The 27895-nt window shown below is 32.9% G+C and overlaps 1 protein-coding gene across 3 annotated transcripts; it reads left to right on the top strand.

Moving 5' to 3' along the window:
* The first annotated feature begins 1609 nt into the window (after positions 1-1609).
* LOC109338372 (calcium-transporting ATPase 8, plasma membrane-type-like) lies at positions 1610-26366 on the top strand. 3 transcript variants are annotated; one of them, XM_019575589.1, is made up of 35 exons: positions 1610-1695; positions 6081-6148; positions 7735-7921; positions 9512-9628; positions 9708-9756; positions 10854-10963; positions 11054-11185; positions 11295-11384; positions 12037-12106; positions 12495-12565; positions 13398-13481; positions 13574-13651; positions 13729-13800; positions 14124-14207; positions 14284-14366; positions 14463-14571; positions 14679-14734; positions 15134-15176; positions 15259-15342; positions 15669-15806; positions 15903-15968; positions 16045-16143; positions 16374-16484; positions 16793-16963; positions 19911-19970; positions 21322-21486; positions 21577-21693; positions 22029-22127; positions 22406-22543; positions 22623-22723; positions 23484-23529; positions 23718-23852; positions 24688-24795; positions 24895-24986; positions 25919-26366. In XM_019575589.1, exons 3-35 carry the CDS (start codon positions 7748-7750, stop codon positions 26037-26039), a joined length of 3273 nt encoding a protein of 1090 aa, XP_019431134.1. In that variant the 5' UTR covers positions 1610-1695; positions 6081-6148; positions 7735-7747; the 3' UTR covers positions 26040-26366. The 3 variants fall into 3 exon arrangements, with proteins under 3 accessions (XP_019431134.1, XP_019431135.1, XP_019431133.1); XM_019575588.1 differs by lacking the exons at positions 1610-1695; positions 6081-6148 and having other exon boundaries at positions 7520-7921; XM_019575590.1 differs by lacking the exons at positions 1610-1695; positions 6081-6148; positions 23484-23529; ... (2 more) ...; positions 24895-24986; positions 25919-26366 and adding an exon at positions 23577-23711 and having other exon boundaries at positions 7519-7921.
* The last annotated feature ends 1529 nt before the right edge of the window (positions 26367-27895 follow it).

Below are 27895 nucleotides of genomic sequence, written 5' to 3'. Positions count from 1 at the left end.
CATTTGTTTAAAAGAATCACATCTCAATCAAAAAAATTGTTTTTGTTTTATTACTGGCAGCGAGACATAATTTGTGGCAATAAGGCTATGTTTTGGTTAAAGAAAGAAAATGGAAGGAAAGAAAAGTAATAGAAAATAAATGATAATTTCATTGTTTGATATGATAAAAAATAGAGGAAAAATGAAATGAAAGAAAATGGATATTCATATATATAGTGTACTTAAAAATGATTAAGTACCCTCATTATATTATATATATTTATTTATAATTATATTGTATTTCTAATTTTTAAACATTATTTATTATTGTTGCAAATTACATAATTAAATAATTTATTTTTAATAATATTAATTAATATTTTTTAAGTAACATATAAACTAAGTTTAACGTAACAATATTTGCTTATAAAATTCAATGAAAATCATCAACATCCTATGTTTTCTTCTCACTGATGTATCTAAAGAAAGTATAATTCATCTTTGCAATCACTTTATTATTTCTAATCATCTCACCTCAACACATCTGCATATTGTTTTGTAATTTATTTATTATTTATCATTTTATTGGTAATTTTGGGCTCACTTATTGTAAGAGTAAGTTTTTTAAAGTTATTCCGCATCCTAGCCATCAATTCTGGGAAAATCTAATGATTTGAATTAGTGAGTAAATCTAAACCATTAGATATCACTAGAATTATGGCTAGGAATGAGAGTAAGTTTTAAAAACTTACTCTTGAAGTAAGCAGATCTCCTCCCTTTAAGTAATTATGTTTCGTTTTTCTTTTTACTTCATTTTTATTGAGCATAAACAATTACAATTTATTTGTGAGTTCAAAAATAAAATTAACTGATTTTAGATAAAAATAAATATAAACAAAGAAAGTTCAAATATTATATCCATTTTCACTTAGAATGTTCTTTTAATTAATTCATGATGGAAAGATAACTTTAGAATTTTAGAATTTTAGTGAGACCCATACTAATTTTTTCTTTCCTCCCAATCTAATGTTACACTTTTATTTCCTCATCTTTTCTTTACTCTTATTTTCTATGGAACCAAATCATAAATCTTTAATTCTTTGTTCGATACAAAGATGTTTATGGCAGTAATTGCAATTGCAACAAGTGCAATTTAAAGCACTAGGTACTCAAGCTCAGAAAAAAAAATGTGAAAATTGACTCAAATGTTGTAAAAACTTCACAGAAGTTTACATTTGTTTAAAAATATGCTCCTACTTTTTATTTTTGCTTGGTTGTTCCCATTAGTCAAAAGACATAAATATTCTACCTTTATTATTGGGTTCATCTGTAAGTTAAGAATCTTAGACATATAACTATTAGCTCAAAGCATATTTCTCCTCTATTTCAAAGACAAATATGCACTTACAACATTTCGGGGATGCTCTTTTCCACCATTAGTTTTGTACACTTGCACTAAGTTATTCTTCATTTGATTATATTTTGATATATCAATCTTTTGATACTTTGGTATGTCACATAGTAAGTGGTAGAATATAATATAATTATTTGTTATATTTAATAATTAACTTATATATGTTTCAATAGGATGAATAATCTCTGATAATATCTCAATTCTTTGGTGTTGCAGACATAGATGATTCTGAGTTGTATTATCATCAAATGTTGTAATTATATAGCTCAAGGAAGATACAGTTGAAGCATCCTTTTGTGAAGGTAATAATTTCTTAACCAATATTTAGATGATGAAATATTTTTTTATTTTTTTCCATGTGAAATGAGAGAGGAAATTAGTTAGGGTTGTGAGGAAGTGTTATAGTAGGAGTACTACATACATAGAATAATTTTTTGGTAAATGAAAATTTTATATTTTAAAATAAAATGTTTATATCAATCATAATATCTTTATTTATGCATGTAAACTTTATAACTAGTCATCAGTAATTGTTTTTTCACAGTAAAAATCTTTTAATCTTGAAGGCTACTTGAACTATATGGTATTTAAAGGTTTAATTATAAGATGTTGTCTATGCTACTTTAACTTCAACAATACTTGGATAAATAAATATCTCCACTTATGTAGATGTGTAGTTTTTTTTGGTTTGTTATTCTTTTGAAATACACAATGATTAGCATGAACTTAATCTCTACCTAAAAAGAATAGAGCAAAAGAAAAGTTGTTGAGATTAATCTCTACCTATCTTGCTAATTAACATAAATGATGGAAGAATGGATATTGAAGGTGCGATTTGGTCTAAGATCTTATTACATAATCAGAATGACCGAAAAGTTAAGGATTTAATTCCTATAAGTGATAGACTAATTCTTTATTTATAGGGTAAGGGGATATCCTTACTATGTTAAAGCGAAAATATTTTATATATCAACACTATAAAAAAGTTTTTTTACATCATTAGTTTATAATTCATCACTCATATATTAGTGATATACGGATGGTATAATTTTTTAACTATCCATACTTAAATATCACAAAAACTAAAGTCAATATATGTCAGCTTATGCAGTGCATATACCTCTTTTGATGTGTAGTAATCATGACAAATCACTATATAATAACATACAAAACACAATAAACAATGACACTTTTATCTTTTTGGTCATAAAATCATATTTTGTTATCAAAAATTTGAATTAAAACAACAAATTGTCTATTCATGAATGGAGAGGATCGATTTTCCTAACACTGAGAGTAGTGGGCTCTACATTTTTGGATAAAAATAAAGTGAATATGGTAGCATGTAACTTTTTTGTAATTATTTTATGGTATTATTTATTTTAAATTTTTTACATCAGAAAAGGATTTAATCTAATTATGTATTGTAATATTGTTTAAAATATTTAATTGTATTGGGATATCCCTTTCTTACCTCACCATGAGGCTAAAATATGAAAGTTTATAACGCAAACAATTACACATCAATTTTATTGTATGAGGTTAATTACATAGATCAAACACCATAATATTTTACTATAAATCATGCACACTAACCTAATATTTTACATAGATATTTTTTAATTATTTTATCTGTGATTTTTCTTGTTCTCTTCACTTGTGAAAATTAGATTAATTTTCATTTGATCTCCTCTTCTTACCAAATTTTATAAATATCTCCTCCAAACTATCTAACCTAAGATTCTAAGACACTATTCAACAATTTTTTGCATTCATTCATAATTCAATTTGTCTAATATATTCGACATTTTACATTGAATTTAGTATTGTGTTGATATTTTATCATACAATATTTACTCAGACTCGAGTGTTATAGTTGTACAATAATATTTTCTCATAATGTTGAATGACACATTTCAAATATATTTTTAAATGTAATGTTTACAACAAATATGTTCTCCTTGTTGCACATATTTAAAATAAATATTTTCAGAACGGATATATCAAAATAATTGTTATTTACAATTTTTGAAGCGTGCATCAATAATTCATTTCACGCTCTGCATGCTGTATAAGTGTGATTAAGTTATGGTCATTTTGAATGTTACCCATTACACACGGAAGATAGTGCTATAAATTGTGACTCACACCAAATTCACAGGTAGAAACATAACATGCGTGTAAGTGCTGCCATAATGAATATCTTTGCATTTTATAACTATTATTACTATGATTTTCTATGGGATTCACTACAGCTAATTTCTAAAGACTTTGTGCAAACTTAATTATTTCATATAGATATGACTTAGATATAAGTATAACATTTATCGCAATAATATATATGCATCATTAATAAAATAATTTATACATAGTTAATACACCATCCACCATTCATTTATGTTACATTTTTAAAGAGTTAATGATGATTAAAAATAAAGAAATGATGGATAATGAACAATATATAAAACTTTTACACTGTGAATATATAATTTTTTCCTCATAATATAACATTAAATTTATAAATGTAATATCTATATATGGTAAGTGTAAAGATTTATACATAATTATTGTATCATCCATTATTCATTTGTATTACTTTTTTTAATAGAGAATAGTGACTAAGCACTAGTAGTGTCTAAATCTCTTCCACTTTCAATATATACATTTTTTCCTCTAAATTTATAGGGTGAGATCCACTTTATAGCACAAAATAAATATATCTCTTAAATACCAAATTACATGATATCTAATGTGTTTAATATATATGGACCGATAATGCAAGAAAATGAGTTATTGTTGATTGTTTGGTGATTTTTTTCCTCACATGATAGGTAGGTGATTTCTTTGGCAAATAATTCATCCTCCATATAAAGTAGGAAAAACTCACCTCTCTTTAAGTCATGTCTAGAAATAGATCACCACAATTTTTCTTCTTTTCATTATTCATCCTCATCACTTCAAGAATTATTTGCCAAAAGACTCAACTTTAGGGTGCCTTATAACCAAAGCAATCTCTTCTCATAAATCATCATCACTACCAAAAGTTATCATTCACACTCCTCATTGATGTGTTGGTATGTGGTTTTTGTTAATTGCTCTTCTCTGTTTACCTAAACCTATCTAGTTTACCTTACTTAATTATACATCAAATCTACTATATCATATATTATTATATCATCTATCATTCATTTGTATTACTTTTTTTCGTTCCTCAGAAATAATGATAAATTGCTTACCTAAATAAATTACTTACTATTACCATACCATATATTAAGTAACTGTTCAATATAGAATAATATAATATCTATGTATTAACTGTTAGTATATCTGTACATCATTATTATTCATTTGTATTATTTTTTTTATTTTTTTGAACAATCAATAATTATAAAATATAAATGACAGATAAACAATAAAAATATATAAAACTCATTTTATATATATTTTGAAAAGGGTTAAATGAAAGTGCATAAAGTGTTGCCGTTGGGAGATTATATTCATGTGGTACAACTGTCTCGTTCGTAACGATGACACGAAAGAAGTATAAACAAATTAAATAGTAAAGCAAAGATACAAAAAATAGAAGGCCAGCTCAATAAATAAAATGAACCCACGTTGCACCCTTCCCAAATTGCCGACATGGTCACATAACTTATACCTGAAATTGGGAACCACTAAACACTCCTTTAGTTGATTTAATATTGCTTCTTCCTCTCTTTCATTTCTATATTATTGTAATATTTATCTACCAAATTTATATTTTTTGTGTATTATAAAAAATATATCCTTACCTTTTAAGTTATGAATTCATCCTCATTGGGGTGAATGGTTTCCTCCCTGGCCTAAGAATATCATTCCCAATAATCGAATCCTTGACTTTTTGATTTTTTTGAGGATCTAATGAGACCTTATAAACTAAGCTAACACCTTATTGGTCTACGAGATTTATATACCGTCAATATATACATTCATTTTTATCATTTGTATTAAAAACAATAATGATTAAATATGAAGAACAATGTAGTACTGATAATATAAAAAACTTTTACAATATCATATTATACATCTTTTTCTCCCATTCTATATATTAGAAGGAAAATACTTTGCAAGAGAAAAATACATGCACTAACAAAATATGAGTTTATATGATATTACTACATCATTGATTATTTATATTTTAATCATTATTGATTTTTCAAAAAATAATCCAAATATATCATAGACAATATAGTGACTATAAATAACTGTATACTAATAATGCATAAATATTACATTTTCCCCCTCATATTTGTCCAAAAATTTAACTATAGTATAGACATTAGATGTCGATATGTTGTATAACTTAATATTAAAGTATAAGGTATATTAGAATTAAGAGTTTACGCGTCCCTTTTGCGTTAATGTTGGGTTTTTAATTAATGGTTTAATTTTGAAAACAAAAAACACATCATCACTAATTATAAACGCGAAGAGCATGTCTCACCAAAAATATAAAAGGTAGAGAACATTCTATTATTATGATAGGCATGAAAAGTGGAAAATGAAAAAAAGAAAGGAATAAACGTTATACCTTTTTGGCATGAGCTTAGTAATGTTATTACATAATAAATGGAATTAAAGTGTTGGTGGTTTCTGAAATACTTTTGGAGTTCATTGCTATTCTAATTCTTGAAGGTTTTCCTTACAGGCTTTAATGTGCTGAAGTGGAACAAAGACCAAGAATAAAAACTAATTAACTATACCAAAGGTCACAAGGTATATTTTTTTTGGTACATCGAAAAACCAAAGACAAAAAAAAGAAAAAAGAATTACATCACCAGAGTCATAACCAATTAATTATACCAAAGGTCACAAGGTATATGAACAAAATGTTACCAAGTTAATACATCATGCACCATTGATATGCGTTAGTCTTATTTAAAAGTCAATAATTATTAATATATGAGTGGTAGAAGATTTGTTGACAATATAAAAACATTTATATTGTGAGTATATACATATTAAATCATTTTTAATAATATGATATTTCAATTTAAATATGTAGAAAAAAATTCTACTAATTTTTGCACTAAATTTGACCTAGTATTTAATACCATATATCCTTTTATTCCTTTATATATATATATATCCCAAAATACATCATAGGAGATGTCCTATTTGTGGTATACGCATAACTTAATTATGACATACTTAGGGTTTAAATTTAGTGATAAAGTATTTTATCCGGCCAAATTTTTAATTCCCTACTCGTGATATGTGAAATATGATTGACTATAATATTTATAATTTTATATAATGAGGCAATTGCTAATATCCCTTATAGAGGAAAATAAAGGACAAACAATCATAACTTTGTTGATTTTGTTAAGTCTTGTTATTTGACTATTAGCTTTTTATATGGAAAATGTTAGGGAATCAAGGAGGAACAAAAAATAGAAAGGATGCATAATATTCTTAAACTTAAAAGTTATATTTGGTAATATAATATTTTTTGTCCGGTAATATACTTTATGGTTAGTAGGCATTAGTCGAATATGTGTTTTGAATTAATTAAACTAAGTAATAATAGACAATATAATATTTATTCACTAACGATATAAAAAATTATATCAACATTCTACAATATATTATTCACTATTTATTTAAATATTATTTAAAAAAAATTAATAATAGATAGTGAATGTTAGATTGATAAAGTAGAAAACTCTTATCTTATAGCATTTTTTCTCATAAATCTATATCAAAACATGATATTTAGTCAATTCATAATTCATATTTAATTATTATTAAATTTATAAAAAAAATAATAGTATATTTGAATTCTGAACAAATGTACTGAGTAGCAACAGTTCGCGTTTTTTTAAAAGTATATACAAACATTAAATGTACCATACATTTTCCCTACTTTAATTTTAGTTATTACGAAACAATTTCCTTTTACTTGAAATTAATCTGTTCAAGTAGCGTGAGTCAACAAATTTCTCGGAACTTTCCTCTTTTCCATTTTAGATATTTTTCCCGATAAATAATGAAATTTTGAAAAAACTTGAAAATGAAAGTTTGAGAAATTTCCTAGAACATTGCAAGTGATAGAAAAACAGAAGACTAGCTAACTAAAAAAGCCAAAAGCAAAAGCAAAAAAATCTCGATTCTGATTCTGAAAAACACAAACTCTATTTAAATCTCCTTGATCTATTTTGAAGAAGTAGAAGAAGAATCATTGGTTCAGTTACTAATAAGAACCGTTGAAAGAAACTGATTTTTTCATCTTCTGCTTATTATGCATTGATTTAAGCTATAATAGTAATCTAACGCTTACGGTGCCATCTCTCCTGCGACAGTTATCGGAAAAAAATGAGTAACGGTTTCGCGAATGGTTCTTCGCCTCGCCGCCGGCGACCGGAAAATGATATTGAAGCTGGTGTTGCGAGTAACCGCTCCGGTGACTTTTCCGACGCCGATTTAGCTGATCCGTTTGATATTACCAGCACTAAGAACGCTTCCTTTGAACGACTCAAGCGTTGGAGAGTATGTTTTTTCTCTCTCTTTTTTATATTTTTTGTTTCTTTATCTATTTAGAGTATTTTTTGTTTTTGTAATTGTTCTATTTTTAGTTGAATTTTGAATATGTATAGATTTGTTTGTAGAATAAAGCAAATTTTGAATATGCATAGATGTGTCTGTAGAGTAAAGCTTGCTATGATGTTAGTGTAGCTGTGTAGGTAGATTTGGTGTAAAATTGCTTGGATAGGGTTTTTGTGTGGCGGTGATACGGGCGGCCCAATGCATGAGGCTCCAATGGAGTGTGAGCATAGTAGATATAAGCAGCCTTACCTTGCAAAGGAATAAACTGTTTCCAGGATTTGAATCGATGACCATTATGTGGTGGAGAAATATTTGGATTTTTTGTTGTGGATTAAGATTATCAAGGGAATGACACAACCAGAGAGTAGTGTAATTTTGTTTGAATAACGATGTCTCATAGTTATTGTAGTTGTTGTGATTCTTTGTTGGCTTTAGATCATGTATATCTTTTATAAACTACTTGAGAGAGGAAAAAGAGACACAAAAATGACTAAAAAAGAAACTTGTACAACGTATCTATAGTTATCTCATATAGGAATATCAAGAAAATTGGCAGTTTATATTTCATTATATGAAAGTAACAGTGTAGAGGTACATATTGAACACATGAAAGATTCATTCGTGCGAGTACAAAGACCAGAAGCTTTAGCATTCATGCAGCTATAACACAGATATGATATTGCATTAGTTAAATGTTAGTACTCGGTTGCGTTCATCCATGTCTAGGGGTCAGAGGTAAAATTTTTTGTCTATTACTTTTGGTTTAATTCACTTTTAATCTGAAGTCTACCCCGTACATGTCATTCCAAAACTTTTGCATTTCAAAAAGATCCGTTTTCTTTTCTTAACTAGACCATGAAGGATTTAAGAAGACCTAGGTTCGAGGATTAGGGATTAGTCTAATAAATCTGGTCATAAAAAAGGATTGAGGTTTGAGCTTTTGATATGCTCTTCGTGTAAAGCATCGATAGAGTTAGCTTTTAATGGGAGCAAAGTAAGGCAAGGGTTGCAAAAAGTCAAGAATGAAATTTCAGACTAAAGGGTTATTGCTCTGAACAGTAGTGTGTACATGAGCAGAGAAGAAAGCGAAGACATTCTCCTCTTAACCTGTTAAATCCAAGCCAACAAGAGTAAGCAACCTATATGTAACTGAACAACCTCTGGGAGTTAAGAGCAAAGGAAAAAGGGAATGAGCATGTCTGGAAACTAAATGTTGACCAAGGCGATATTTGCCAACAGAATGACCTAGAAAGCTTAAGACTGCAAGGACAATTAGATGAGTTTTTCGGCAATGAGATTTGTTTAGGTTCTTGCAAGAAAAAGGGCCCAAAGTGGTCTGGGCTTATGAAGAATGAGTAAGCTGGCCTGTTCTAAACAAAATTTTATGGAGGAAGTCTCTGGGTGGGTTTTTAGTGGTTTCCTGAAAATTAGCTGGAAAAATACAGAATTGCGGCTATATATGTATTTATTTTTGTTGCTTGGAAGTTAATGTTATTTCAATGACTGATAACGATCTCATTTAATTTCTTTTAGCAAGCGGCTCTTGTGCTTAATGCTTCTCGTCGATTTCGTTACACTCTGGACTTGAAAAAAGAAGAGGAAAAGAAGCAAGTATTGAGAAAGATAAGAGCACATGCACAAGCCATTAGGGTATGGTTCTTTCAAATGTACTTTTTTATGCTCATGTTACACATGTTTAGTGTTCTAATTATTCATTTTCCTACATTAGGCAGCACACCTGTTCAAAGCAGCAGCAGTGCCCGTGGGGCAAGCGAATGGTTAGTTATTCGGTTGTGCTTGTTATTATTTGTGGACACTGAATTATACTCCTATTTCCTGACTTGTAATAAGTGCCTTTGAGGTAGCTAGATTCTAAGTACTCTGATTCTTTAAGAATTTACCCTGGCGGGAAATCTTTGCTATCCTTTTTTATTTTAGTCATTCAGTGACCCGTGAGATATTTGATCTGTTTGACTAGTCATGTTGCCAGTTCCAATAGTTAGGAGCAAAAGCGATTGATGTTTACAATTATTCTTGGGTAATGTGAACCATGTTTGCTTATCGTTCATAAATAGTAATAGATCAATGACGTTGCTGCCCATCTATTCATCTGATGAATTGAACAGTCTGGAAAACCTTCTAGGGTCAAGATCTGATTTGATATTTGTTTTAACATTTTGATTTCTATTAGAGAAACCACATCAGTAACCCAATAGTAATCTCATAGCTGCATATTGGTCTTGGAAGCCTACATCTTAGAAGTGGGGTATTATAAATTTTTTGACATTGCCAATTTCACTTTAAATTTGTACATTATTTCAGAGATAGGTTCTTGATCTGTTTGTGTTTTATCATGTTTTTCATGGACCAATTATCCCTTTACTATTAAGAGTTCCTCTATACTTTTATCGCAACTTCATTCTCACTGACTAAGTCTGTTGAGTGTTGACTGTTGTATATATTTACATATCAACTGTTCAACATAGCATCATTTAAGTTCTATAGCCTATCAATCTCCAGCAAATTTGAAGAGTTTTTACTAAAAATGTATGATGGTCATGTGTACCTAATGAGTTGAAGTTACTTTCATTCTCACCAACTTGGACATGGGGTTTTTATTGCTGTCCTTTTTGTGATGATACATGATACATAATGTTTGTAGCAATATCTTATTTTAAGCAGTTTGAAGATATATCCAATTTCATTTGAGACAATCTTGTTAGACAAGCCCATTTTGTGTAGTAATACTTGATGCTCCATTTTCCTTTAGTCAGTTAACCTTTTCTGCGGCTTGGCCCAGCATAGTATTAAGTTTAAAACATATTTTTTCTGTTTTTACTTTCAATATTCATATGATTAATGCTTTTAATGTTAGAAACCATAAAACCTCCTTCGACCTCAACCGGTGAATTTCCAATTGGACAAGAGCAACTTGCTTCCATTTCAAGGGATCATGATACAACTGCTCTGCAACAATATGGAGGGGTAAGCTTGCCTGGAATGATTTTCCTCTACCTGGTACTGGTATCGTTCAGAGCAATAAGTTTTCATATGTTTCTTCTGAATCACTGTCAGGTTGCAGGGATATCAGATTTGTTGAAAACTGATTTAGAGAAGGGCGTTCATGATGATGAAGCTGAGTTACTGAAACGGAGGAACGCATTTGGTTCCAACAATTATCCCCGAAAGAAGGGAAGAAACTTTTTGGTAAACTTTTGTGCACTTTGATTCCCCTGGGGTGCTTAATGCTTTTATAGTCTTCGCTTAGTTGAGGGTACATTGCAGTGACCTCTTTGCTTTTTGTTACGTCTTACAGATGTTTTTGTGGGATGCTTGCAAGGATCTGACCTTGATTATTTTAATAGTAGCTGCTGCAGCTTCATTGGCACTGGGGATAAAATCTGAGGTGAGATTGGCTAAGAAAGTTATGATTCAATTTTTTGTACCCGGTGGGGTGAAGACATGGACTCATTTCATCCTATAAATATCCATTTCCAAACTTCACACTGAATTTCAATTATTACACCCTCCCAATTCAGTCATCTTCAAACAGCTTGTGCTGGTTTCTACATATTACTTTCTATGATGCCGACGAATTCTATGTTTTTAGTTGCACTTTCCGCTGTAATTCTTCCTTGTTGGTTTTCATGGATTTTGCCATGGCTTACATGGTAGCTGCCTTCCTTTTGATCAACCCTTAATATACATTAGTGCAGAATGCTTCATTGAGTTTAGTAGCTTTCAATAAGTTGGCACTGTCTATATACCAGATTACCAGCGTAGATTTTAAGTGTATGATGCATGAATATTTAATTTGATCTGAACTATGCACGTCATTATATAAATATGCGAAGTTCAAATTTTCAATGTATGAGCCTTTTGGAGTTTAGTTATGGCTCTTGAACTTTTGTGCTAATAATGTTAGGGGAGTTTCCAGACCTGTAACTTTCTAATGAAATATCCTTATAGAAGGCTAAAGTAAAATTGTATAAGGAAAGATATATCTTTTTAATGAATAACTTTTCTGCATTTAATTCAGAAATAATTTTCTTCTGCAGGGAATTAAGGAAGGATGGTATGATGGGGGAAGTATTGCTTTTGCAGTTATTCTTGTTATTGTTGTTACTGGTATATTATTTTATCTTTCTAATGTTTATCGTTGTTAAGGAATTTGTTTGACTGTAATGAAAGGTCTAAATTACACCCTTCAACTTTGCCTTGTGCACTTTGATCCTTCAACTTTCAAAATGTGCAGTGTGCCAGTGTCTAAACTTCCAAAAGTGTAAGTGGTCCAAAATCATGATAGTCGTTAATTTCTTTTGGTAGTTTAGGGACCTTTGCACATTATGAAAGCTGAAGGACTAATGTAGCCATGAGGCATAATTGATGGGTGTATTTTGGACTTCTCCCTTTCCACTTCATATTTTGTTTTGGAGGTTATTTTAACAATTGTATGTTTATTAGTTTGTCCTTTGAAGGGCCATTGACTCTCTTTCGTGCCTCCCTCTTTTTGTAGCTATAAGTGATTACAAGCAGTCACTTCAATTTCAGAACCTAAATGAAGAGAAGAGAAATATTCACCTGGAGGTATGGAGATTATTTTTTGGTTAAGCTAAACTTTATTTTGGTACTAGTGTTGTCAAATGGCGGCCATGGTGGAAAGCGGTGGTGGTTCTAGGATGAACGACAGTCACCTTTTGGAAAAACCCGTTAAATGGCCATGTCTGCCATCTGGTGATTTCGCGCCGCCATGGCGGTGGCGGTGCATGATGGGAATGGCGGACATGGTGCTGTTACTGAGTTTTTTCTGGTTTTTAGGTGCAATTTTGGTCTTTACCCAAAATTTGTAAACCCTAAATTAAACCTCATTCTCTCTCTGTTTTGTGCTTCGAACCTTTTTCCCTCTCTATGCTTCTGTTCTTCACCTGCATTTCTCCTCTCTCTCTTGTTAGTCTGCTTCCGTGCTTCACTTCCCCTCTCTCTCTCTCTCTATCTCTCTCTCTCTCTCTCTCACTCCAGCGGCCGGCACGACTTCATTTGCCTCAACTTCATCTCTCTGCGGCAGCAACTTATTCAAATATTACCTCAAATACTGCTTCGAACAGCATATAACAACTAGATGAATTTTATTGAACCTTATGTTATTTGTTGCTTGTTGCCTTAATGTGATGTTATGTGGCTTATGCTATTATTATACTTTTTGTTTTGTTTTGTGTGTATCATATTATTAATTATTTTTGTGAACCGTCATGATAATGTCCGCTATTTGTCTGCAATGCCATCCGCAATGCCATGATGCCAGAATTTTGGCCAACGCCTTGGGCCACCATCCGCCACCGACAACACCTTTTGATACCTAATTTTTGACAGCGATTTTCTTGTCATTTTTTAATCTTATATTTGGATTTGTGGATTCAAGGTTGTCAGAGGTGGAAGAAGGGTTGAGATATCAATATATGATATTGTTGTTGGTGATGTTATACCACTTAATATTGGCAACCAGGTACCTACACTTCTTTATTTGTAGTTTTTTGATTATCATACCTAAATATTGCATTTCATTTTTCTTGTTATGTTCTTATTTACTCTTTCTAGGTTCCTGCTGATGGAATCCTGATTACTGGTCACTCTCTTTCAATTGATGAATCAAGTATGACTGGTGAGAGCAAAATTGTAAGTATTCATTTCTTTCTCATGGGAATTGGAATATTACTTTCCTATTTTTCTGTAATGATTTTTCTTTTTTCCAGGTCCATAAGGATTCTAAGGACCCTTTTCTGATGTCTGGATGTAAAGTTGCAGATGGCAGTGGCACCATGCTTGTAATTTTTACTTCCTTTTGCCTTACATTTTTGTTATTGTATGCTGTCTTAATTCTAGGTTACACAATTAAGAACTTTCGAATGATTGCTGAGGTAGTTAATAACATATAATAGTTGCTTTGCTGATAAATGTGGGTGGTAATTATCCCAAGGGCCACTACATTGTGTACCAGCTGGGGAATATTTCCGAATAAATTTATTTTTGTTAAGTATGTTGATTATTCATTTATTAATTGTACTGGTTTAATATTTCCGAATAAAATTATTTTGTTCAGTATATTGATTATTCACCTTTTGATCGTACTGGTTTCTTGTTGTCTCAGGTAACCGGTGTTGGTATTAATACTGAATGGGGGCTTCTAATGGCTAGCATTTCAGAAGACAGTGGTGAAGAAACACCTTTGCAGGTCCTCTTACCTTTGGTTTCTTACTGAGTGATTCTGTTTCTTACAGTTTATTTACCTATATAAGTTCCCAATATAGGTCCGCCTAAATGGTGTAGCCACCTTCATTGGTATTGTTGGACTTTCTGTTGCTTCTCTTGTCCTGATTGTGCTACTGGCCAGGTAACTTAGTTATTGGCATATAGTTTCCATATGCTGTTCTGTGTGATTCAGTAGTAGTTTTTGTCATGCATGTTCTAAACGGCAACTTTTTTGCAGATATTTCTCTGGGCATACTAAAAACCCAGATGGTAGTGTTCAATTTAAAGCAGGAAAGACTAAAGTTGGTGATGCTATTGATGGAGCAATAAAGATAATAACTGTTGCGGTATGTGCAGCATGCATGATGCCACCAAAGACACTTCCATGTTCATTAATTTTGTAGGCTTCACAAGTATTATTTATGAAGTGATATAACCCATTGAATATATTTAGGTCACCATTGTCGTTGTTGCAGTTCCTGAAGGGCTTCCCTTAGCAGTGACCTTAACGTAAGTATGCTAATTTTGATCCAAACTTTTAGTTTTACTGTATTTTAGCGCCTAGTAATAAATGGGTGTTTTAACATTGGTGCCATTGCACATCGTGGATGAATTTGCCAATTTTTCTTGTACATCAGTTTAAAATGGTTTATAAATTTAACTTCATATTTCTCTCGGTGGCTTTATTTTGGTAAAAACTGAGAGTGATCCTAATATGAGTCCAGAAGGAAATCCAAGGCTCTTGCTTATTGTTCTATTTTAGTATTTTCCTATCTGACATAGTTTTTTCTTTCTCATCCTTGTATAGCATTTTCTATATCATGTTAGTTCTTTTCTATCTTCTCTCCTTCTCTATCTCAAATCTTATTTATCTGTACTTACACACTTTTTCCTTCAAATATGTTACAGACTAGCCTACTCAATGAGAAAAATGATGGCCGATAAAGCTTTGGTATGCCACTTGATGTTTGTGTTTTTTTTTGGCTTTTGACATGCCTTTATGGGAAGCTCTGTTTTAACACATTGAGTTGCAGGTGAGGAGGCTTTCTGCCTGTGAGACAATGGGCTCTGCCACAACCATTTGCAGTGATAAGACTGGCACATTGACCATGAATCAGGTTAATTGTGCTGCAGTATTTAATTTACAATATAATTTTTTATCGCAAATTATATGAAGTTATAATTGCAAATTTTTTTCACCATTGTGGTATGTGTGTCTGCTAGCTTGTGTCAAGTAAAATACCTTTCAGCTTTGAAGTCAATTTAGGAGTTGAAGATTTCAACTATCCTGTCAATGTGATATCCATCAAAACTCTTTGAAGTAGGAGATTTAGGAGAACATTTTGAGAAGCTTCACATCTGTTGGCTTATTTAGGAGAATATGTTGAGAAGCTTCATACCTGTTTTTTAACTCTTAGTTTTATAAATAAATTCCCTGAAACAGATGACAGTGGTCGAGGCTTATGCTGGTGGGAAAAAGATTGATCCTCCTCACAACAAGTCAGAGCTCTCTCCTATGCTTCACACTTTGCTCATTGAAGGTGTTGCACAGAACACCAACGGCAGTGTTTATGTTCCCGAAGTATGCTTGAATTCATAACACCCACTGCAAAAAATAAAGTTGTATAGTAGCAAAAACATACAAGATCAATTACTTTTTGCATAATTCCATCTACAGGTTGGTAATGATGTCGAGGTTTCTGGATCACCGACAGAAAAGGCAATTTTACATTGGGCACTAAAGGTCTGTTTCATGACTTCCTATGTTTCTCAATTTTTTGGGAGACTTGCTTACTAGTTATGTATATATCAAATTTCAGCTTGGGATGAATTTTAAGGAAGCTAGATCACAATCATCTATCGTACATGTCTTTCCTTTCAATTCAGAGAAAAAACGAGGCGGAGTTGCAATACAGACGGTACTATCTTATTTGCATTTTAATTGATTTGTGTGGATATTTTGCTTCTGTTCAAGATTACCTGATTCATTATTAGGTATCTAACCCTAGCCTCTTCCCTTGTGAGGGTCAAGTTGCGTACATCTTCCTCCCCAGATCCCACTAGGTGGGAGGCTTGGGCACTAGGCCGCCCATTTTTAATGTTATACGTATCTGCTTTGTAAGCCAAATAATTTTCTACTCACTTTCAGGCTAACTCTGAAGTCCATATACATTGGAAAGGTGCTGCTGAGATAGTCCTAGCTTGCTGTACATCGTATATTGATGCAAATGAGCAGTTGGTGGAGATGGATGAGGAGAAGGTATGACAAACATGTTACATATTAAGATCAATGATTAAATAAAAGCATTGCTTTTATTGGTGTTTCATTTCCAGTTTTGGAAATCATCTCAGAGCACACATCATGTTTCTCACCCCTCCCGTTTTCTGTGTCTCTTGTCCTTTTGGAAAATCTATTATTCTGTAATTTATTAATGATTAGAGAATTTCAAAAGGTTGTTAAGCAAACAAAAGTAGCATATGAGCTGTTTGAATGGCTTTTGGCACTCATCAATAATTTTTGATTGATTTTTTGTAAGTTCTTATAAGTGAAAATTTGCTCCCTTGCAGATGGCATTTTACAGAAAAGCTATTGAAGACATGGCTTCTGATAGTCTACGTTGTGTTGCCATTGCATATAGACCATATGAAAAGGAGAGTGTTCCGACTAGTGAAGAACTACTTGCTCATTGGTCTTTACCGGAGGATAATCTTGTTTTACTTGCCATTGTTGGTCTTAAGGTATTTGTATTCTCTTGAAACATGCCAATCATTCTCATCTTTGTAATACTTTTATGGTTTTATATCCTCATTGTGTCAATCTTATCTAATGATGTACATATTGTTATGATTTAAAATGTCCAACAATAAACAGCCAATGGAAAAGAGAAAGAACTCTGAAATTAACTCTGACATTTAACTGAAAAGATCCAAGGAGTACTTTCTTCCAAGGGAAAACCCTTACAACCCAATAATTCAAAACATAATCTTAACCTAATGGCAGTACTCCTATTTATAATAATCTAACAGATAAACTTAAGATAGACTTAATCCTGCTTAAGATAAAGACTAATAGATCAACAACAACCAAGTCTTTATCCCACTAGGTGAGGGCGACTAGTGGGATAAAGATAAAGACTAACAGATAAAGATAAAACAAACCTACTAACAGATGAAGATAGACTAGACTTAACCAACTAATACTTAACCAACTAATACTTATCAAATAAAACTAAACCCCTGCCCAGTCAAATAGGCCCCTTCGCACCAGGCTCACTTTTCGTCCTAGAGTAAACCTTCCAAAGTGGAGGCTTCTCTTGGTTCCTAACAATACTCCTCCCCGAACTCGAAGTGCCTTGTTTGTTGTCCAGTTGTCAATTCACATAGGACCATTAGTTGATCCAAGGTGGAATACCAGAACTAAACGGGATCTTTCTTCATATCCACGAATTTTAGTTCTCAACAATTTTATAGCACCAACATGTGTTCTCAAAACAACAGAAATTGTGTCCTCTCTTGAAATTTGAAGGGGAAATGACCAATTGATATCGTCTAGTTTCACCTGGATTTTTTCATGTGAGTCAATCCCACAACACACGAAGGATATCCTTGAATCAGAAGCATGCAAAAGCAGTGAAACCTTTGATGTATCTTCATGCTCAACTTGATGAACATATCTTGACCAAGTCTATGCATATGTATCCAACAACCCATCCATGTCACCAAGAGGAGAAAGATCTTGGACAGGTCTAAAATGCTCACTTCCTGATTGTGCAATAGCCACTGAAAGGGCTAAAAAATTAGAGTTTAGAGCAGATGCAGTTTTTAGCCATTATAAATTTCCTCTTCAATTATTTTTTCAAGGATTATTCATTTTTTCATGTCATTCTGAGACTGACTAGCAATCATTGGAATACGTCTTTTCCTGACATTCAGAATCCTAAATGTCAGTGGACATCTAGCTGCTTCTAACCAATAAGGAGCATAGACCCTAATTGTTTTTGCCAACAAGGGGCATTCTTTGTTGCAGTTCTGTTCAAGAGTCGTTTGGATAATCCTTCCAGACATCGAACTTCTCGAACTAATTGTTTTTTACGGAACTCCTTGAGGGAGGGATATAAAACAGCCTCAGTATGGGAAGACAACCTCTGTGGAAGCAAAGGTAAGAACAAAGGTTCCTAATATCAGCACTTTATATCTGCACAGTTCTTCCTGGCAAAAACACTCCTTTTGAGCATGCAAGAAAGTGGCCACTGGATTGCATTTCAAGAACAGAATATTCAGCAGCAAGGGGAAAGATAATTTATGATTAGAAGCGGATATTTAACCCCTAAGAACCTATCCCGAATAGCTTCAGATTGTATCTTTCGCAATTTCAATTGCTTGTATCCAGTGTTTAAATTGCGGTTGTGGTTGCGATTGTAGTTGATGTTACTGCGATTGTGGTCACTGCGGTCGTTGCGATGCGGATCGTGGCCTGATGCGGTTGCGTTGTGGCCCGATGCGGTCCAAATGCGGTCCGATGTGGTTACGTTGCGGCCTGTGGCAGTCGCATCACTGTGATTCGGTATCACACCGCAATTGTGGTGTGATGCGGTTGTGGCGGTCACCGTAACCACGATATTGCAGCTGCATCACGTGATGTGGTCCACTATTTGAAACACTACTTGTATCCATACACAAAACTTCAACTTGTGAGAGATGACTGAGGTTCCATGGATCTCACAGGGGCACAAAGATCTCATCTGGCTCTGAAAGAGCGGAAACAAATAGCTTTGAAGATTGCTCCCCTTCACCAGCATCCTCTGGGTGACTATGTCTGTCCACTACAGAACTCCAAGAATAGTCACTTGGTTTTCTGAAATCCAAGGCCTTGACTGCAAGAAATATTGTACAATTTGTGACAAGCCAGATAGAGGAACTGGAACAATCTCCTTGTTGCAGTAGTCTGACATATATTTCTGAAATTAGGTATGAAATTAAACTGAAATCAATCCAAGAAGGTTTCTGAAATTAGCTATGAAATTAAACCTAATCAATCCAAGAAGGAGAACCTTCTTCCAAGGGAAAACCCTTACAACTGAAATACTTCAAAACATAATCTTAACCTAATGATAGTACTCCTATTTATAATAACGTAACAGACAAAGACTTAAGGTAAAGACTTAATCTTGCTTTAGATAACGACTAATAAATAGAGATAAACTTAACCAACTAACAAATAAAGATAGACTAGACTTAACCAACTAACAGATATTAAATAAAACTAAACCCCTGTCCAATCAAATAGGCCCCTTTGCTCCAGGCCCACTCTTCCTCCTAGAGTAAACCTTCCAAAGTGGAGGCTTCTCTTGCTTCCTAACACTCATGGTTTTTTCCCTCTAATTTAAACTTGAAAGTCATTAGCGTTTTTGTCTATATTTTGTTTATTCATTCTTAAATTGATTCCTACTTTTGCTACATGTTTTTTGGACTTAGGAGGAAGGTGGGAATTTTTTTTATCTTTTGTTTTATTTATTGGGCCTTTTCCTATGTCTTGATCTTGCTATTTTAAATGGATCTAATTAAATCTTATATGTGGGTTGTGTATCTAGTTTGACATGGTTGGACTCGAAAATATATTTCTGCATGTAAATTCCTTCCGTTCTTGTAATTTTTTTGGGTGTGTCATTTATGTATTAAAATGCAGGATCCTTGTCGACCTGGTGTCAAAGATGCAGTGTTGCTTTGCCAAAAAGCTGGGGTTAAGGTAGGTCCAACCTTTGATTTTGGTTTCCCATATTGATACTTATCATGTTAAGCATGTTCAATTATAACACATTTTAGCACAAGTGTTATTTATGGCTGATAATAGCTCATGATGGCAATTGAAAAATTAACCTTGTAATCGTGGCAGATGGTGTTCTAAGAAATTGCCGAGGCATGGTGGCCATGTTAAAAGTTCATAAGATTATAGGGAAAAAAATGTGTACATAATAAAAATCTAATCATACCAAGGATAATAAACACAGTTATATTTTCTAGCATATTGAACCTGCTATAAGTAGCACAAATCATGTAAAGCTTGTTGGAATGTTTCTTAAGAATCTAGGCAAAATGGACATTGCTGGGTTGGGTTACAAAAGAATAAAAAGAAACAGTATACAAAGACATGAAAAAATTGTGAAAATATAATTTTGTTCTGTTATGGTGAAATGAAGAAAAAGTATATTGACTTTGGTATGGTGAAACGTAGACGGAGGAAAATTTGCTTTGTGGCCACGTTCCTTTAATGCATGGGTGGTTTATGACCATGTTTTTAGAGAGGGAAAGAGTGGGTCTGCTTTGCAAGTAAAAGAAAACGAAATGAAAAACAAGAGTGAAGGAGTTTCCCTACCTGGCCAAGAGAGGAAGGCCAAAGAATGCCTCAATTAATGGGGAGTCAGATGTGCAACAAATATGGTAACATAGAGCAGCTTGGCAAAGACTGTTGCATTTTATAAATTAGCTGCACATGAGGGCAGATTAGTGATTTCTCAACTTCAAGTTGCCGTTACACCTGTGGTGTCACTGTTGCAAACCTGCCATTCCATGACATTCCTAGGTCGATTTTCAGCAATTCCACTATGCCATTCAGCCATGGTGCCGCCATGGCTGCTATTTGATAACACTTTTAATTGGAACATTTTTTAATTACTACATTGCATGATGCAGTGTCTGGAGAATTTGAGTCACTGTAGACTTGTAGGTAAGGGCTTTGTGTTCCCATTAGAGGAAAAAACCCAGCTAAAGGTCATTTAGATGGAATTATTACTAATTTACTACTTTTTTCGTAGAAGATAAATCCTCACAATTGGGGTTTATAGCTTACATTAAATACTGGTGAGGACACCTTCACTTGCAGTACCATTTTTTATATGGACTGAAACAGTTTCCTTTACCAAATGTATTCTATTGCTTTTGAGTGTGATGCCTAAAATTGCAAGGACCAGTTTTTCTATTATTAGTTTTATCTGATCTGATTTTCCTCAAGCTGCAAAATGAGCATTCAAATTAAGAAATGCTATATGCTTTGCATCCTCAAAACAGTGTTGAATTTTGTTTTTGGTTTCTAATCCTAGGTAAAAATGGTGACTGGTGACAATGTCAAAACAGCAAAAGCTATTGCTGTGGAATGTGGTATACTTGCTTCATTTGCTGATGCCACTGAGCCAACCATCATTGAAGGGAAAACATTTCGTGCCTTATCAGATGCCCAGAGAGAAGAAATTGCTGAAGCAATATCGGTAAAATCCTACTATTATGACAACCTTACTTATATGATCTTATAGTGTTGTACCTGGCAAATAACAGTGATTGTCAATACTGTGTAATAGGTTATGGGACGATCATCTCCTAATGACAAGCTCTTGCTTGTGCAAGCATTGAGGAGGAAGGGACATGTTGTGGCTGTAACTGGGGATGGAACAAATGATGCTCCTGCACTACATGAGGTTTGAATAGCATTTCATGCTTTCTGTGTGTGTGCGTGTGATTAAGCTTGTGTTGTTTTGGTTTTGACAACATTTTAATGGTACACTGGGTGAGTATAGCTATGCAACTGCTGTCTATTATATTTTTGTAGTGTGCTGATCTTACATGATCTTATAATGACAAGTCCTTATGTGGAATGATTCTGTTGAATATTATCATGGTTTTGTACTTTGAAAGTTTGAACTTATTAATCACTAGTATTCCAGTGCAGGAATATTTGTTCTTGTGAAGTAAACAAGTTTTTTTATTTTTATTTTCTGATTGTGTTTGTAAATTCTTTCTATTCTGAATATAGGCCGATATTGGTCTTGCAATGGGTATTCAAGGTACAGAAGTTGCCAAAGAGAGCTCTGATATCATTATTTTGGATGACAATTTTGCTTCAGTTGTGAAGGTTAGTTCTCTTCAATTCTAATTGTTAAATTCTGGAGATTTGGTTCATTGTTAATGAATAGTTCATGTTTAACACTGACCTGGAAGAACTATTTCTGGCCCTACTAGAAGTAGAAACGGAGAACTAAAAGTTTTTTTTCTTCATACTTACTATTTGATGGGTAGTCTATATATTGAGGTGCACTGCTTAGCTTTGGATATTATTTTTATCCGAGCTGGCAATAAATTTATATCTGAAGTATAGGTGGCAATGACTTCCAATTTTCTCCAAAAATGTAGGTTGTCAGATGGGGGCGGTCTGTATATGCCAATATTCAGAAATTTATCCAGTTTCAGCTTACTGTCAATGTGGCAGCTCTTGTTATAAATGTTGTTGCTGCAATTTCCTCTGGTGATGTCCCACTAAATGCAGTCCAGGTCTGCTTTCTCTCTCTGGCTTGTGCTTACACGATTGTTTATTCAGGAGGACAACCTTATATCTTTGTTTCCTCTACAGCTTCTCTGGGTAAACCTTATTATGGATACTCTGGGTGCACTAGCCTTGGCTACTGAACCACCAACGGATCACCTCATGGATCGTCGTCCAGTGGGTCGAAGGTCAGAATTATCATTCTTCTGATTGATACTTCGTACTTTGGATCATGATATTTGTATGATTTGTTATTCTAGTGTTATGCAGTTCTTGGAAAATTAGGAATGATGATACAGTACAATTGGGAAAGCCAACCTTTTAAATTTTATTTGTTCTTTCAATAGAAGAATGAGATTTAAAGATTAAAGGAGTTATGTGCAAAGCCAGGGATTAATATCCTTAAAGGAATACAAAAAGAGCAGGGTGTAATAAATTGAAATTCAGCAGATGAAAAAAAAAAAGTTGCCAGAAGCCATAAAGATTCTAGTTAAGGCTAAATTTAGGGATGCTTGAATTGGCATATCTCTTTGGTGAATATGGGCGTATTTAGTTTACATCACTTTCAAAACCATAGTCACTTGTTCTTTTAATAGAAGAAATAAATTTAAATAGAGAATAGAATGTGCAAGACCAAAACTAATGCAAAAACAGAAGGCTATAATCATTTGGACTATTCAGTGAAGCTCTTTAAATTTTTCCAAAACAAATCCAGGTTCCGCTAGCCATCACTATGCAAGTGAATGCTGAATTTGAGTATGCATGTGAATAGTTACTTAATGTGTTTTTGAATGATGGGCTTATATTATACGCATTGTTCACAAACCATAGCTATATTATTTACATAATGCACTAGATGAGCATTTGCTTACTATTGTTTTGAAGCTTTATTATCAATGTAGTTGGTTTTTATAAGATAGAATTCACAGTATCTTTTATGCTTTTCAGAGAACCTCTCATTACAAATATCATGTGGAGAAATTTACTGATACAGGTGATTCCGTACCTCTTTTATTAAGTTCCTTTTGGTGTACTATGCAGGGTTTATTTATCAGGTGGCTTACCCACAAACAGCCAACTGAGGAATTTTGGAAGTACTCCTAGAGTTTGTGTCATCATTACTACTGTGAATAAAGTGTTTGTTTTTCTCTGACTGGGATATCAATGATATGAACTTTTCAGGCTATGTACCAAGTGTCTGTTTTGCTTGTTCTCAATTTCCGGGGTGTGAGCATTCTGGGTCTTGCTCATCAGAAGCATGATCATGCAATCAAAGTAAAAAACACTTTGATCTTCAATGCATTTGTTTTCTCTCAAGTAAGCCCTTATCTTCACCCTTTAATGAATGGGAAAATACAGAATTCTCAGCTTAGTGATGCGATTTCATATTTTATATTATTTTTCTTTGTTTTGTGTTTATGGGGACTTGGGATGGGAAGGGGGAACACATGCTTGCAACTAAAAGTATATAAATGCAGGGAAAATTCAAGCTTCCATAATATTATTGGTGGAATCACGACCTTATTTATTTGTCTCACATTAGTGCTCTTATATTAAAAGCTCCATTACAAATTTAATTTAATTTGAAAAGGAATATATTTTTCATCCTCTTCATTTTCTATTATTAGTAGTGGTTGAGCACATGTACGATAGTCTTGATTACCGATTTTCTCCTGAACTACTAATAGGTATGCAGGATTGTACAAAGGTATAGAATTTTTTGAATAGGTGCAGGACAGCATATTATTTGAAGTATAATTCTCTTTAGTGAAGTTTTGGTACTGCTTTTCTTTAAAAATAAAATAAAATAGGGACCAATTGATTCATAGAGAGGCAAAGGAATATATAAGTAATTCTATTCAAAAATTTATTGGATGGCTTTCCTGTGCTCTGGAGTTTTCCGTCGTTGCTTGATTGTGACCTTATATTATCTCTTACTTTTCTTACCATTCCCTCTTATCAATTTTGATGTTGAATTCTTTCCTCCTTTTTCTATTCCTGCTAAATCCTTTGAATGTTTGAAAAAGGTTATGGCATGAGATGGATGTCCAATTCATTTGACACCTTATATTCATGCTCACATTTCTTGTTATCCGACATGTTTTTTTCTTCTTCATGTAAATGATATTCAAGTATGCTTCCAAAACTGTAGGTCTTTAATGAATTTAATGCACGAAAGCCAGATGAATTCAACATATTCAAGGGAGTTACTAAAAACTTTCTCTTTATGGGAATAGTGGGATTAACTGTTGTGCTTCAGGTTTGTATTATTTGATGTTTTCGCTTGTTGTTTGGCTTTGTTTATGAAATATTCTTAACTCTTAAGGTCACAACCATAAAAATTGCCTCTGTTTATCAGATTATCATCATTGAATTTCTTGGCAAGTTCACTACAACTGTCAGGCTTAATTGGCAGCAGTGGCTCATTTCTATCATCATTGGATTGATCAGGTCAGTTAAAATCTTCTCCATTAAAATGCTAAGTGTTTCTTGCTCTTGTGTGTGTTTTAGAGGTCGTCCTTGATGAGAGATGTCATGTGCTCAAATGGAATTAAGGTACTAGTTGGAGGACAATTCTACCAAACACCCTTACCATTGTAGCACACTTGCAAACACTCTTACCATTGTCGCACACTTGCAAACACCCTAGTTTTAGAATTTTGCATCCTTTCTGAACCAAACTAAATGACTAGACCTAACTCAACCCCAAAAGCTAGATCATAGGATGAGGGTTGTCTAAAACTTATAAGAATGGTTTGGTTATATTCTCATCCGGTGCGAGACATATCTTAATACACAGCTCACACCTCTGACTGGACATCTAGAGTGTGATGTTTGCAGCACTGGTTTGTGGGTGACCTATCGAGAAGGTCAGACTCTGATACCATCACTAGATTTAACTCAACACGAGAAGCTAGATCATAGGGTGAGAGTTGTCTAAGCATTATAAGAAATGGTTTGGCCATATTCCCATCCGATATGTGACTTATCTTAACACAAACTTCGACAAAAGCACAAGCAAAAATGAAGCCGGAGCGGTGTGTGTGATGTTTGTCAATGCGAGAAAGGATATATAGAGTTAGGCTGCGGATGTATGCTGGGGGAGGGGAAAAGGTAAATTAACTAGGCTAATGCTGTTACGGATACTTTTAGAAGTTAGTGGTAAAACTTCTAAAAACTTGGGTGTGTTCAACAATGAATCCTTGTTGATAGAATTGCCTATTGTTGCAATAAATACTATACTACAAGGCTTGTTTTACAAGAACAAAGATCTATTGTCCCAAATCCGGTCCCATACCTATGAAAACATGTCATGTCAATTAAAAAATTTAAACTTTATAATTGACCAGCTCTAACAGTATTTATCTACCTTGTACTTTCAGTTGGCCTCTTGCTGTGGTTGGAAAATTGATACCAGTACCAGCAACTCCAATTAACAAAGTTTTTTCAAGGTTGCCCGGTCGAGGAATTTTGAAAAAGAAGGGTGAACCTGATGCTTCTTAATCGTCATATATGTGCTCTTTCCATTACTCATCTCTTTCATTACTTGTCTATAACTGGTAGTGGAAGTAGTGTATGGGTATTACATATACTTTTATTTGATCTAAGAATGTTTTGCATATTAGTTTGAAAACAAATTTCTAACCGTTTTATACGTAGTTTCTAAGAAGCGTAGGGTTGAAAATATAAGGATGCTAATTACAATTTGGGTGTTTTGTTGCGGTTTTCTTAAATTATGTAATTTGGATTTTATTTGCTTCTGTATAAATGATTTTTTTTTGTAATATGTCCTTTGACGTTATTCTAAAGACATAAGGAGAATGTTTATTTGCTTCTGCTACGGTGTATATACTGTCATTTAACTATATTTGCCTTTAAAACTCGTATAATAAATTTGTTTAAAAAGTAAGCTCTAATCGCAGTTTATTAATATCAACCTTTCCTCGGAGCCTCACTTGTTGGAGGAGTAGTCACCCCCGAAAGGTTTCTTATTCTTAGGATGAGGTGATACTTCGGTAGTACAAAAAAACCTTTATTGTAGTTATCATTCTCTTGCTCCATGAGTGGTGCTTTCACATTTCTTTTCTCACTGCTATTCTCTGCACATACTATGATTTAGTTTAGCATACGATTTTTCCAAGTGCATGTTTCGTATCTTCAATTATTTTTGTAAGGAACTTTGAAGTTGTTTTGATTATTATTTATACAGACTTCTATTTAGAGCTCGTTGGAATGAAAGAGCTTTTCAAGCCCAGAAAATGGGAGAATGAAGCATTAATTTACTAAATAAAGTGTAGTGCTAAAGAGGCTATACTTTAAATACATCATGCTTATGTTTTGAATTTCTTTAAGCACACCTGATTCCTATATGCTATATATAAGTATAATTTACTCCAACAAAAAAAAGTTTTACCCTTTTTTTTACTGAAATTGGACAATTCACCCATTCTTTTTACATACACAAATATCACTTATTTATATACATATATTATACTAATTACTTAGAAATAAGTATGATCTTTGAAAAAAAATGGTTATCAATGTAATTAAGGTTAAAATATGATATATTGTCGAAGCAAATTCAAACATTATAAGAACCAATGTCAGTTCAATATTTTTGATTCATTATAAAATGCATCATTAAAAAGATATTGTTGAAATCATTCTTATATTATATTGTAACTAACCAAAAATAATGAATATATATTAATTCGTATAATATTTGGACATGCCTCTATAATATATCATATTTTGTTTAACTTAATTATATTTATCATCATTCTTTATTTAAAGGATTACACTTGTTATCCATTTTGCATGAATAGTTGACTATATATATATATATATATATATATATATATATGAGGAGGGACCCATTTACACCAAAGTTCTGTTTACATTAATTACACTAAATCTCAGCAGTTTATTTTCTTAAATCCAATTGACCAAATGAGTGAGTGCAATAAGTTATTTAAGATTTCTCTTTTTCTCTCTTATCATTTATTGTACTCACCCATTTGGTCCGTTAGATTTAAGAAAATGGATGACTGAGATTTAGTGTAGTTAGTGTAAACGAAACGTGGGTGTAAACGGATCCCTTATATATATATATACACACGAGGAATCCGCTTACATCCAAATTAAATTGCACTAGTTACGCTTAATCCCAATCATTCATCTATTTAAATCCAACGGACCATAAGGGTTAAACTTAAAAGTTATTTAAGATTTCTTTTTTTTTTTCTCTCGTCATTTATTCAACTCACCCATTTGGTCCGTTAGATTTAAGAAAATGAATGACTGAGATTGAGTGTAACTAGTGTAATTTAACTTGGGTATAAACATATCATTCCTCATAT

Source organism: Lupinus angustifolius, unplaced genomic scaffold (genome assembly GCF_001865875.1).
Source record: "Lupinus angustifolius cultivar Tanjil unplaced genomic scaffold, LupAngTanjil_v1.0 Scaffold_22_144, whole genome shotgun sequence".
Lineage (NCBI taxonomy): Eukaryota > Viridiplantae > Streptophyta > Magnoliopsida > Fabales > Fabaceae > Lupinus > Lupinus angustifolius.
The sequence above is the reverse complement of the archived record's forward strand: the minus strand, read 5'-3'. Positions and strand labels throughout refer to the sequence as shown.